The 15,181-nt window shown below is 33.8% G+C and overlaps 1 protein-coding gene across 1 annotated transcript in view; it reads left to right on the top strand.

Moving 5' to 3' along the window:
- Window positions 1–15,181, top strand: part of LOC150078319 (uncharacterized protein ZK1073.1-like) — a 483,468-nt gene that overhangs the window by 394,135 nt on the left and 74,152 nt on the right. Inside the window, exon 9 of the mRNA XM_090384761.1 lies at window positions 12,778–12,887. Within this exon, the coding sequence (XP_090240887.1) occupies window positions 12,778–12,887 (110 nt within the window). The remainder of the gene's footprint in view (window positions 1–12,777; window positions 12,888–15,181) is intronic.

Below are 15,181 nucleotides of genomic sequence, written 5' to 3'. Positions count from 1 at the left end.
CACCATATATAGAAAGGAAATGGAAAATCGCAAGGAAATTCGCTTTCTATTTTGCCACTTAATATTGTGATTCTGTCATATGTATATACATATTTATATTAATTGTAATTATTTAATAAAAAGTAACTAAAATAAAATTTTTCTTTGTTGACCTAAGTAGGAATTGAGTTTAAAAATTTTTTTTTATATTACTTGTTATGTTTAACCTCAACAATTTCGCCTCCACTTTGCTCTCAATTATTACAAAATCATTTAGCTCCTTGCTAGAGTTTAGTAAACTTTTGTCTTCCCCTTCCTTACAGAATATATGTGCTTGAAAAATTTTGAAAGATAGAATTATAATCTTTTCCATTTAGCTAGCGACTCTTCTTGAATTACTGAAGTACTTTTAGGTAAAAAAGAAAAAGAAAACTTGTTAAGTTTATTGAACAGTTTCACGAACAGTCTTATTTTAATTATCGATGTAGAAAATTAAAATAAGAGTGTTTTTAAAATAAGTACTGTGTATTTTAAAATATATCCTTAATAACTGAAAGCATAGCACAGAATTCTGTATTTAACTTTCCTTACGTATATCTACAAAGTATACTTAAAATTTACCTACCACTTGGGATGAATCTGCAAAAAAAGGCATTTAATGTAAATATATATTATACAGAGCATGATATCTTATTTTTTTCCAATAATAAGAGTTTGTTTTATTTTCTGTAGAATCGAATGCAAGCGACTGTTTCTTGATTGTATAAAAGTAAAACGCATGCCAGGTCTGTTTTCATTTCTATGAATGATATTTTTGGTTTTCTTATAGAAATGTGTATGCTTAAAAGAATGTGCCTTGCTCTCCACTTAGTCAATGATATCTGCAAGTTAATGTCTGGTGAGGAATAACTTGCAGTGTTCATGATTAAATGACTTAAAATTTAATAGTGTATGCAATGCCATGCTCATTTACTGTTGTTAATAAAGTTAAATTGAGCTTTTGTAGTTTTATAGTTTTTTGTTGATATGTCACAATTAATAGATATATTTTGATATGTGTTAACTCTTAAACGTGTTATTTACTTCTGAAACAAAAACGTATTTTTTCTGTCTTTATTTGCTTAAAACTAACATAGTAATTGTAAAATTTAGTAAAAATGATTATATAGAATTCTTTAAAAGTAAATCTCTTAAGGTGGAAGAATTTCATATTTCACTCATAAATATTTCTAGTCATAAAAGTGGAGAGAAAATATCAAAAAGAACATATAGCCTAGAAATTATATACTTTCAAAATAGCATTAAGTAAATTCATTTTAATTATCGTATATAAACGTTTATCAAGGTTTCACATTCAATTCTTCAAAAAAAGTTCCATATCCGAATTTTTCAACCCGCAGACGTACTAGAAAAAGCATTTGACCAATGTATTCAGAAATCAATCAAACAAGTAAAATGTTTAAAACAAATTTTACAATACACCTTTGTCATAGAGTCAGTCGGATGTCAGTTGTTCCACACAAAAAAAAAAAATAATAATAATAATAATAAATAAATAAATAAAATATTTTGTGGAACAGCTGGCATCTTCCAAAAATTATCTTCCCTATTTGCCCTCAATTTACAGAAAATATAAACACATCAATATTAGTCGAAATCCATTTAATGTTCAAAGGGGAATAGTTTCTTTCAATGATAATATTCATATTTAAGCGTACTTCGCTAAACTATTATCAGAAAACAAGTAATCGAACCCGAAGTGAGATGATAAAATTCAGACACGCACTCCACTGCGCTACCACCTGTCAAAATGTGCCAGCTAAAATACTTTTGACTTCCGTATGGTTCCTGCCTGCGATTTAAAATTATTTTTTTATAGTTCGCATTCTTGCAAATATCTTTTAATTCGACATTATGTTGATAAATGTACTGCATAGCTTTCTTAATTAAGAGGCTGAAATTTTTGCCAGCGCTTATAACATACGATTAAACGATAGTTATAAAGATCAGGACAGAGTCAAACTTACAACATGCTGTATGCTATCCTCACAACAATAGTTACATTCCTTCTTCATAATGAGTATCCCTTTTTAAGACATAGACATGCCCAGGATCTGCATTATACTGTACAACATATATAGTTTCTATTAAAAATTATTTATAACTGTCGTCATGAAGAATTTTTATTAATAAATGTAAAAAAAAAAAATATATATATATAATAAAGTATTATAAATATATAAAACTCAATAAATATAAAAGATCATATTTATTGTTATTATATTAAAAACGACTGCATATTAAAAAGATTATATTTATTAGTCAAAATTGAAATAATATATACGATAAGATATTTACATAACAACTCATCACATGTAGACAATCAAGATCAGAATCTAAGTCGTGAAACCTTTTCCTGTTTCTTGACTGTATAAAGAAAAAAAAGTACAAAGAGTGTGATGCTAATTATTCGATGAATAGATTTTGTTCATCACATAACTAGCATCTCTTCCCCAAAACTCTTTCATCATCAAATATTTTGAATTCTACTTTTTACATACAAGCAGCGCTATCTTCTTCTGATAACTTCACAGAGTAAATTTCATGTTAATCTTCCATAGTTGCATAAAACCTGAATTCATGCGCATACCTTGTTAAATCGCTGCAATGGCATAAGAATATCTCCATACGGCACCACGATGTTTTAAAAAATGAAACCAAAAGAAAGTTCAGTATTGTTTTCATCTAAAGATTAAAAAGCCTGAATTATTCTTTCCCTAACGTAACCAATTTGAGAAAATTTCTCCCTCAAACCAACTTAAATAAAAAAAGTATTCTTTACTTATTCCTCGAAATTGATTTTGACGGTTGTTGTTGGATTTTTAAGCGCAGCAGTGACTTAGATCATGCTGGGCCATCGACTATTTTCTCTACAAGTGTGTATGTTTACGGGCCAATCTGGAAGTCCTGCGGGATTAAAATCGTGGAAACGTATTTTGCATCCCATAGGAATAAATGGAGGTATCGTAAAAATATCGTAATGTGAACCCAATAACACTTTTTTTTTTTTTTTTTTTTTGTAATTCGTTCCAAGACCTCGGAAGTTGAAATTTTCGCTTATGACTAAGCTATTTATCTCTTTAAAAGGTCATTTTTATCATGTAAATTGCGCTACATTTTCATCGTTATCATATGTTGAACGCCTTTGTGATATTTTTCTAAAACACATTTCTGGAGGTCACGACCATAAAACAATAAAAATAATTTGCACTTTCCGGTTTATTGGGCTTTTCTGTTAGGTAAACTCGATCTTATTGCATTTGCGATAATACCGATAACTGCAATTGTGTGGATTTTTACGCTGTTATGGTGAAATGTGTTCCCCTTCACTGAAAACTTCAATCATATAAAAAAACAAACTTTCAGAAACTTCTCTTCATTCCTATTTACTTATTACAATGAAGGGAAAGGGACCAACGGAAAGTGTAAGTGCTTGCAGTGCTAGGAAATGAAACAAAATTGATTTAAAAATGAAGACGATTAATTAAGAAGTACAAAGCAGGACAAAGTTTCTCATCTATTGCACGGAATTAAGTCTCACTGCTTCAACAGTGAATACTATTTTAAGGGACAGTGCGCGTATAAAAGAACATGTTAAAGGATCAACGCATGATTTGTGATCAATAGTGATCACAAATCAGCGTTCAGGTGCTATATCAAAGATGGAAAAACTATTAATAATATGGATGGAAAATAAGATTCAGAAGCAAGTGCCCCTGAGTGTAATAACCATTCAAGCAAAAGCAAGAAGTATTCATGAAGATATTAAGGATAAGTACGGCGAACCTCAAGCCAAGTTCGTAGCAAGCAACGGGTGGTTTAATAGGTTCAAGCCTCGCACTTGTTTCCACAACGTTAAAGTATGCGGTGAAATCGCCAGTGCCGATTTTGCAACTGCAGAGAAATTTTGTGATGTGTTGGAAAAAATTATTGATGAAGGCGGCTATTCAATGCAGCAGCAAATTTTTAACGTTAACGAGACTGCTCTGTATTGAGGGCAGGGGGGGGGGGAAATGCCGGATCGAACATACATTGCCAAAGAGGAAAAGATAATGCCAGATTTCAAGGCTTCAAAAGATAGGGCCACGATCTTGCTTGGCGCTAATGCAGCGGGAGATTACAGATTAAAACCACTGCTTGTGTACCATTTTGGAAATCCTCGTGCATTTAAGGGCATCAATAAAGCCACTCTGCCCGTGCATTTCCGATCGAACCAGAGAGTATGGATAACAATATCTCTCTTTGAGGATTGGTCTAAATGCTGCTTCATTCCCGAGGTTGAAAAATATTGTAAAGACAACGACGTTCTTTACATAAGGAATGTCGTAAGGCTTCCGTTCCGCAAGCCTTACGTAAGTCTGGGAGTGGCTGTAATCAATCTGGCTGCTGGTTTGTCAATTTGTTGGTTGTTTATTATTTGTGTTATAACACACGTTGTTCAACGTCATGCGTATTATCCCCGTATAATACGCAATTTTTCTAGTTTTGAGGGACGTGATAGTTTAGAAACAGTTCCTCTATAAGCTGACCACTTTGCATGACATAAATGATATCTCACATATAAAAAAAAAAAACGCTATCGCATTTTTATTTCATTATTTTTATATTAAACATGATTTAGGAACTTACGTTTCATATGGGTAAAGTTTTATTCGTTAATGAAATTTATATTTGAAACGGGAAAAAGTCTCCTATTTCGATTTATAATGAATTAATTATATGAACAAAAAAAAAATCAAATCATTATAAACATCACTTACTCCGTGGCGAAAAAGTCGCATGCCATTCTGACACCTGTTGGAAGGGTTGAATCCTGGAGGTTCACCCAAAGAGCCCAAATTGCATTTTCATGTAATTTCCATGTTACATTGGCCTGCATTTGCCCTAAAATGCTGCCTGAAAGAAAAGAAAGCGGCTCAGAGTATTGCGGTAGTTCAAAACAAAATTATATGTTATTAAATTAAATTATATGCTATTAAAAGGCCGCCGTAGCCTAGTGGTCAGGCGCGCGGGTGCATAAGTACACGTGCCTTGAGTGACCGGGGTTCAAGCCCGTGACTACTGAATATGGTGCTGTTTCTTGTATTCTATCTACCTTGTGAACTCCTCTGACCGTTTGGTCGTCCCGGAGTATAAACAGAAAATTTATTTATTATTAAATGGATAAGATGTATTGTTAAGGGAACAAAACAATGGGACTTTGCTGAATAAACTGTGTGAGACTTTTTATGTTGATTCATCAAGGGCATAGGAAAGAACGAGTAGAGTGAATTTGATTAAATGCTTTTCAGACAATGCCTCAAAAAAATAATAATAAATAAATAAAATTTTATTTAATGAAAGTGTGCAGTAGTTTATATTAAGGAAAAAGTAATGTACCGCACATCACTTTCTTGATACGCGATACACTCTTAAATAATACGTATATTAAGTTTCAGTTCAAAAATATAGCATTTTTTGCTTCTGCAATTTATGTTATGATTACAATGACACCCGAAATCCAGCAAATTTCAAGATCAAGTAAGGCTCAGGGCACAAAGTTTCAGGAGGTTAGAAAGACACTGCAAAAAACTAAAGCCCATTTTCGAACCAGTATGTTCTTTACAACTTCAAATATTAAATAAAAGGACAACTTGGACCAATCTCGTAGCTTGAAATGAGATACTTTTAATAATAGAGAGGATTATCTCATTTATTTTTTTTCAAAGTACTACTAAATACAAAACACAATTAAAATTTCTTACGGTATTATGAATCCTAATTTTTGTATGAATGAATCCTCTCACATTCCTATTCCTCATTTTAAAGCAATGAATGAGCATCCTATCGTCATAAACTTCAGAATAACAGTACTAAGAAGCTAAAAGGAAAAACAAATTTCAAAAATTATTGCCTTTCCCAAAGGATCACAACCGCTCTTGAATACTACAGGTTAAACGGTGAAACTGATAACATACCAATCATAGCAACAATCACAACGCTCATCGAAGATTTGAACCCTCCCAAAGTTTGGGAAACCACCGAATGGATGATCCACAATTAGCTCTTCAATCAAAACTTGCGCTCTGATACAGCCAGTAACGCTTTCAAATGCCACAAGGAATTTCTTCATATACAAATACTACTCACAGCATTTAACGCTTATCCTTACATATTAACCTCTTCACGCCGACTTCTAGAGACTTGTAAAGATGCAAAGAATAGCGTATTGGTATGGCAGGCGCTCACAGTATGCAACCAGATGAATTTTAATAAAGCATGAAAGTGAATTTATTCTTACGATGATAAATTAATTCTTTAAATTTTTTTAAGAACTTAAGCTTTTTACAATTTATCTTCCTTCTGTTGCAAACAGCAGACATGTTTGCTTTTTACAACCTGTCTTCCCTCTACTCTTTTTTGTGATTTTATTTAATGTTTTTTATTTATTTTTTACCGTGCTTTGTTTTTATTATGTAAACCATAATATTTCCGAAACTTCTAGCTTATGATTGTAATGGGATATTGCAATTGTGCGGGTTTTTTTTTTTTTTTTGCAATAAAAATGTTTATTATAATTATTTTTAGAAAAAAAAATTATGAAAAAAACAAAGCGTCTTGTGACTTGTGGTTTACCCTATAGAATTTTCTGCCAGAATCCAGAATAAAATAAATTCGGAATTCTGAGAACAAAATATAAAATTTTAGAACAAATGAATGTGGGAAAAAAATGCATCTTTTGCCACTAACAATATTCTGACAAAATTATTATTCTAATCAAAAATCTAAAATAAAGTGTACGATAGTAACAACGATAATAATTTTAAAAATATGACTACATATTTTTGAATTTTTTTGGAAAAGATGAGAATATAAATTGATTGGTTAATTTATTAACAGACAGGAGAAATCTCAAATATTTACATTTGAAGGCAATAGTTGAAACAAGTGATTTCCTACAAATATTTTGCATAATCATTACAAATAATGACACATTTCAGCAATGAAATACAGTCAAGAATTGAAAAATCTATTGAAAAATATATCAGGAATACATACAATCACATAAGCAAAAAAAAAAAAAAAAAGAAGAAGAGAAATTCAACCCTGTGGTGATGTAGGGATGAGAAAACTAAATTACCACCAGAACGGAAAGTGAAATACAATGTTGTGAGAATAAAATATTAAGGAAAATTTATCGATGGGCATATTAGTGATTGATTTTTTTTTATTTATTGTGTTAATGGCCCCGACCAAATTATGGTAACTCTGCTGATGTTATGTAGTAAAGGCAAATCACTCTAGGGTGTACATGTATCGTAGTGTGAGGTTGGGTTGTGTTGCTTATGTTGAGAGACTGGCCACTTAGCCCAGATGGCAGCAGAAACTTCCACCATCTGGTTACCATCTCTGGTAAGTGGAGCAGGGGCAGGAATCTGCATATATAGCGTTCTTTACAGATGGCTCTCACTCCCTGAGTAGGTAGTGAGAGATTTAAAAGAAAAAAATTATATCCTTCAATCCTCTTTCTTACTGTCCAGAGCATTCTGATACAAAAGGCACTGTATACTCCTTACTGAATTGGACGAATAATGATTTAAAGCTAGGCAATTAGCACAAATTAAATTTTCTGTTTATACTCCGGCATGACAACCAAGTCAGTAGAGTTTACAATAAATCGTCAATACAAATATTTATCGTATTTAGTAGTCACGGGCTTGAACCCCAGTCCACTCAAGGAACGCGTGCTATGCACTCTCGCTCCTGACCACTCGGCTACGTCAGCTTCATACTCTTTTCAGAACATTCCTGATACGAATGTCCACTCCTAGCACAGTGAGGACAATTTCTTTCAGGCAACAATGTCCTGCCGTATGTCCATAGCGAAGACATCTGTCGCACATCGTGATTAAGTAATATCTCCTAAACTTGTAGCTTCGTTATCCCAGGAAAATGTGTTGAAAACACTCCAGTAAGTTTCGTATTTTAAAAGTAACGCTCAGTATCAAGTTCCTGCAGTTGCCCTTCCCATTGTCCCTTGAAAAACATACCTTGCATCTCATATTAAACTCATCATCTTCAATACTATATTCAAACAAATTCCGTTCATATAATTCTTTTAATAAATTCTCTTCTGGTATGTCCTCGTTCACATCGAAGATAATAACACGAGGTTACGGTCTGGAATGCCTACAGAAGAAAATAACACGAGGTTACGGTCTGGAATGCCTACAGAAGAAAATACTAGACTTTTCAAATGCATATCTGATTCAAATAGTTGAACATCCTTATTGGTACCAACTTCCATTATCACCTTAATTTTCCCTACACTACTTAGCCTTTTTAATCTTTAACTTACTGAAAGCTGAATCAGCCTAATTTCACAACTGCTTAAAGAATTCGAATGGTGGAGAAGATACAATGATGAAATATAGAGCAGGTGCAGCTCATCTACACTGACCAGAACTAATCGATTAAAATGGCTGGGGCATATTGAAAGGTAAACTGCAACCATTATATACCCACTACAGGAAGACGCCTCCTGAACAATTTATGTTGAGGGAAATGGACCATAATCTGCCACGCTGGTCCAGTGCGGGTTAGCGGATCGACAGTATTTAGCAGTCAGGGGCTTGAACCCTAGTCTAATCAAAGAGCATGTGCTACTGCATCCCGCTCCTGACCACTCGGCTACGAAGGCCTTTGCTACATAACACACGGCAGAGTTATCATAATCTGGTCGGGGCAATTAACACAATAAATAAAAAAAAATCACTAAATATGCCCATCATATATTGAAAGGATGAATCACAAAAGAGAGGTCAAGAAGCTATATCCTACAGCCAGAAGGAATGCCACATGGAGGAGTATAGTAAATGGCTCCCAGAGATCAAGATCTAATGATGACATATTGTTAACCAGAAAGTGACTGTGAGAGAGAGAGAGAGAGAGAGAGGTAACGAACTATCCCTATGTTAAGTACATTTTACAAATTAAGACAGCTGACATATTTCCAATCAAAAAGAGTTAGTTATCTTTTTCACAAATTACAAAAAAAAAAAAAAAAAAAAAGACGCGATGTTAAGCGCATCAGCGAATCCCACAGAGACCATATTACAGCATTCTGTATTATTTGTGTACAAGTGTGTGTTCATGGCCGATTTGCATGTCGTGAGAACTGAAAACCCTAGAATAACTCACGGATTAAAACCTACTTTCTCTGCCTGAGATCAGCAAATTACAACTCCAATTGAAAAGAAACAAAAAGAAACTCCTACAATCAGCCACAAAACTCGAACCAAGACCTCTTCAAACGAGTGCCAAGTGGAGAAACTACTATACTGTCTAGAAACGCAATAGCCATTAAATTTTGAAAATAATCATGATGAAATGAATTAATAAGTAAAGAACCCTCTGAGGTTGGGAACAGAATGAATACATAGTAATAAATTCTTGTAAACGCCGACCAATTTGAAAGGAAGTTTATTATTACAAAACATACAAATTAAAACAATGATGACTGCAGGTTACAAGCATTACATAAAATAAACTGATTAAAAGCACTAAAAATATATTAAGAATAAATTCAATAAAAAAACAAACATGACAGAAGTTTTCGGATTCTACATGGAGCCTTTCTCAACTGGGAAAAAAAAGGTATATACATTAGGGGTCCAGAAAAGATGCATACTGCTTTGATGGATGTTACACAACTGTGTCATGTAAGGGGGAGGAAACCACATTGTCTATGGTTGAGTGCAGAAACGAAAGGAGAGGAATTAACTATATAGCGATAAGGGGAAGGCGGGGAATTAACTATATAACGATAAGGGGAAGGAGGAGGAAAGTATATGCCATGAGCATTAATGAGGAAGAGAGAGAGAGAGAGAGAGAGAGAGAGAGAGAGAGAGAGAGAGAGAGAGAGAGAGAGAAAAGTGAGGGTGGGGTTAGAAGGATCTCTTCCCTGATTAAAGTGATAATGGAAGGAAAGGTGAGCGATTAGAGGTTAATGGCTAAGCGGGATGTTTGCAAATGGAAAAGGATTTTGCGGAGTGGGATTAAGGTAAGGTCGCTGGCCATTTGTCTAGCGTATATTTTCTTGCACGGGCGTGAAAAAACGTAGAACAGAAAATTGCATATAACTAGTAGTTGTTGTTTTTTCTGTTCCTTTACCTTTTCTTGTCCTAGTGAATGATTGCCACTACACTAACGTGCTCTCTTCACTTGTACCATCTATGTGGGAGTGCATTCATGTGAATCCCTGCAGCACAGAATTCTTTATGAAGAGTTCCCAACTACTGAAGTATGAACCTGTCCTCCCAAAAATTATATTAAAAATTCAAAGAGGTGGAGATCTGAAGGAAAACATGTTTCAAAATGGGAGTCCAAGATCTCCAAACCAGGAGCGTGAAATATTGCGGTGGTCTTATTGGCAGCATGGGGTCGAGCATTGTCGTGTCGTAAAGAAAAATTATACCTTTCTTTACCTTTTCTTGTCCTAGTGAATGACTGCCTCTACACTAACGACACTTCTTGTGTGAAATTTGGCTTCCAGAAATAGGGCGGGTGTCGACAATAAATTTCTCAACTTTGTTAAAATTCATGTGATTGTTTGTGGCTGTGCAGCAATCGGAGAGATAGGTTACCATTTGACAGTTGTTGGCCGTAGTTATGATTACCGTCCTTTTACACAGAATGAAAAAGGCCTGAGTTCCAATCCTGCCAATGATGAAAGAAATTATGTAGTGGTTTTTTTTTTTTTTTTTTTTGGTTTTTTTTCCCCCGCACTGTGGCAGAATTAGTAGGTCTCTGGCGAAGTTAGCATAGTTCTTTCCACGGAAACTCGGGTTTTTCGTTCAGCAAAAAAAAAAAAGCCAACACAGACCGTAGAACAAACACTATTATACACATAATATACTGCGAATGTATGACTTGGCCTAGAAATCCCTAAATATTTTTTTTTCTCACGGCTATATGCAAATTCCGTACATCACTCATTACAGTTGCGTTTTCTAAAAATTCAAATTACTATTTAAATGTCACTGTAGCTTGTCGCTCATACCCGTATGTATATTGTGACTATAGAAATATGTATTAACGGACAAAAATTGTATGTTGTGCTGGCTGAAACACCCGCAGAATAACTCGCAGAGAAAATCCTACTCCCTCTGCCTGAGATCAGCTAACTACAACTTCGACCGAAGAGGACTTGAAAAAGTCCTCTTCGGTCTTTGATTTCTTTTGACAACTGGGGGACAACTGTCCCCCAGTTGTCAAAAGAAATCAAATCCAGACCTCTTCAAAAGAGAAGCAGACGACGATGTATAATGACGACTACGCAGCCAAAGCTCTATGCTACCGCACTATCCTTTACAATAGTGTAAAATGTACTTATTCATTAATGTTCTAGTATTTTTGGCAGCACAGAGGTCTTCGAATGTTGAGAAGCCCTGAAATTTGTAACGCTAAATCCCACCCTATGGCATTATGAACGATATCGAATCATATATGAACGAGTGGTATAAGAAAAATGTTAGTTTGAAAACATGACACCGGAGTAAAAATGTGTCTACTGTACGTCATCAACATGTAATGGAATGAACACATGAATTATTAAATTTCAAATGGATTGTGTAACTGATAACCTACAGTTGTATCAGCTTTATTACGAATATTAGGTCATGAGAATGTTCATGTAACTTCCTACTAATTTTTTAAGATAGTTAGTGACAGAGTATGCTCTCGTTGCGTATACAGTATTCTTCGCCACACGCCACTGTGTTACTTACGTATATGGAGCTATTTGGTGAAAACGTATAAGTGCTCGCCGAATTTTGAAATGAGCGATTCAAAAGAAAAAAAAAAAAGGGTTTGGATTAAATAGTGTTTCAATTCTATACAAATTCTATTCCTTTTCAATCACTTGTTTCAAATATTTTGTTTCAAGCTTGGTAAAACAGCTTCAGAAACGCCACATATTACGAAAACCCTTTGTAAAGGAAGCTTTATCAAAAGAACAAACAAACGTTCAGACAGTTTCAAGTTCAAGATTCTAGCCAAGCAGCAAATGCATGTGTTCCTTTCCTCTCCAGTTTCTAGACCCCTGCTTCCTATAACGTTTTCTTGAATCCATAGATGAAACTGAAACTCTGAGGAAAACGATTTAACAATGTCTCAGAGATTTAACAAAACTCACAAGAGATACAATATTACAAAAAAAAAAAAAATAAATAAATAATTCAGATCTGCTTCAAACGATAATAAAATCGTTGAACATCGTCTTTGTTTTTAAATACATTCTCAGAAGTTTTAAATTAATTAAATTTCTTCAATCTATAAAATGGGAATAACATTTTCATCCTCATAAGTAACGCTGTTCAGTTAACTCCAGAATAGAGACCTACAAAGACAGAAATAATATAATTTATGCTATACAGATTCATTCACTTCCCGAATAATCTCCATTACGTCCAAAAATTTGTATTTCTTCTCGGTAAGATTCTGCGAAAACACCTAATCATTTAAGCTAATTTGAGAGGCATTACTTATAAATAAGACCGTGCAAGAAATTCTTCCACCTTAAAATCCATTTTTTTTCGTATTACATATTTTAAAGTTTAATTTATTCTACATATATATAGAAAAGAAGAGAAATATTTGTAAGTTTAAAATAAACCGAACCTAAAAGAAAGTGCTGATTTCCATATTTACCAATAAAGTCATTTTTATATTTAAAGCCTGATTATCTCCTTCCTACAGCAACTAGAGACGGTTGATAACAAGGAAAAACTTATTACGGACTATACTGAGAAGCTCAAGAAGAGGATTAATCCGCGAAATCTGCGGCGTTATGTGGAAGCATATATGAAGTAAAGGGCCTGTATTTTTTTTTTTTTTTTTTGTTTAATTTTGCATAAAATGCTGAATTTTTATTTACTGTTTCTAAAAATTAAATGTTTTTGTTCTTAGTTCCTAAATGCAAACTAAACACTTTTTTGGGCTTATGCATTATTGAACTGGTAATTACGAGAACAGTAGGAAGTCCTACGTATTTCAAATCAATAACTGAACTCTTTATAATTAAAGCATTTCTGTAATTTTTAATGTTTATTTCGAATGGTGCGGCTAACTAAGTACGAACCCAAAAAGTTTAAATGTAACTATCCTTAAATTCAAAACCAATAATTCGAAGAAACGCAACTAACTGTCATGAAATGACAGTATATGTTTGTACTCATCCTGCATTAGTATATTATATAGATGCTACATTTTATACAGTAATTAAATATATATAACAGATATACCATATTATAAATTTCCACTTTAAGGCATGGATTACTCATATATATATATGGAAAGAAAGGTAATAAATTGTAACAAACTGTAACTAATACTTATGGGCCAACGCACTTGCTACAGAAATTATGCATTACGACCATAATGTGTATAAATTATGTTGTATAATATTGAAGACAATTCAAGAAGACAATACCAAGATGGATTTAAAGAAACGCAAGGGATAAAGTAAGGTTCGTATATATAAAAAATTAAAATATATACATAAAAAATTTATGGCTGTCTACCCACAATCTAGGTGACTTCAACTGGGGCCAACTGAAGGCAAAAACGACAAGGAGTTCTCTATTTCTGTAATGATCAATATCTGCTAAGATATAAAAATTTAGAGATTAAGTAATTTGAATCTAAATCAATTAAAGGTAGTTAAATTTTTTTAGAATCAAAAGAAAGATAATATAAAGTGCATATTGAACATCGTTAACCAGACAGACAACTTAATTTAATAATTAAAATAAGAATAAACGTAAAGCATAAGACATAATGCAGTAACAATAGTCGTCATGAAAGAAATAACAATCAATCTAGTGGGTTAATATACATGTGGTGACCCCTATGTGATGGATATGGTAAAAATAAATAATTAATTAATTAAAATTAAGTAGACGCAAAGAGAAACATGCGGATAGTAAGATGAATAAAAACTAATAGATTAGGAATAATAGAACCTGAACTCCGTGAAGGCGAAAATATAGTAGTACAAATAAGAAGTAGATTCGCCTACAACCTCGGATTACTTGATCTGGTTATCATATACAGCAGTGATCATTCGTGTATTAAGAATTTGCAGATAAAGGAACCACTAGGTGGAAGTGATCATAGTGTACTATGATCTGGGATTTACTTAAAAATATAATTACCATCAGGGGTAAAGAAAATGGTTTTTGCTTCCGTAAAGGTGAGTACAGTGGTCTCAGACAGTTTTTAAATTCTGTACAGTGGTATCAATTGATGATGTTACCAACAGCAAATTCTAAGTGGGAAGCATTCAAGGAATTAATCGTGGATGCTAACTAAACGTTTCATACCTATTCAGAAATATTGTTCAAGGTTTAGGCCTAAATGGTTGTCAAATGAACTAATGAGACTCGTAACAGGGAAGAAAAATGCATGGGGTGCATATAAATTATCAGGCGACACAGAAGCCTATGGCAGATATAAGCTAGTCTGTAATCAAGTCACAAACGAGGTTAGGCAGGCGAAGACAGATTACGAGAAATCTTTGGTAAAGAATGCTAACAAGAACAGCAAGGATTTCTTTACTTATATAAACTCTAAAAGGAAGGGGATGAATCTGACATCGATGGTTCGACTGTTAATGATCCTGCTCAGATAGCAAACAAACTGAATGAGTATTTTGCATCTACATTAACACGTGAGGAGTTATTAAGGTTTGAAAATGCCAGAAGGTTATCAAATTGCAGCAGGTGCTTAATGATTTTCTAATAACTGAGAGCAAAGTGGAGGAGAAATTGTTGAAGTTAAACATAAGAAAGGCACCTGGGGTGGATGGGATCTATACAGTTATATTAAAGGAGGCGGCAAAGGTAGTAAGCGAACCCTTAGCCATAATTATGAGAGCATCCTTAGACTCAGGGGAGGTCCCCACGGACTGGAGATGTGCATATGAATCTCCAATTCACAAAGGGGGATCGAAAGGTGGCACGAGTAATTACAGACCAGTTAGTTTAACATCTATTCCGGGTAAAATAATGGAGTCACTGGTTAAAGATGCATTGCAGGATCATCTAGACAAGGCTCCAGCAATAATTCAGACACAGCATGGGTTTGTTAAGGGAAAGCCTTG

This window comes from Mastigoproctus giganteus, chromosome 11 (genome assembly GCF_048544385.1).
Source record: "Mastigoproctus giganteus isolate SK-2022 chromosome 11, ASM4854438v1, whole genome shotgun sequence".
Lineage (NCBI taxonomy): Eukaryota > Metazoa > Arthropoda > Arachnida > Uropygi > Thelyphonidae > Mastigoproctus > Mastigoproctus giganteus.
This window is presented reverse-complemented; position numbering and strand designations above follow the sequence as displayed.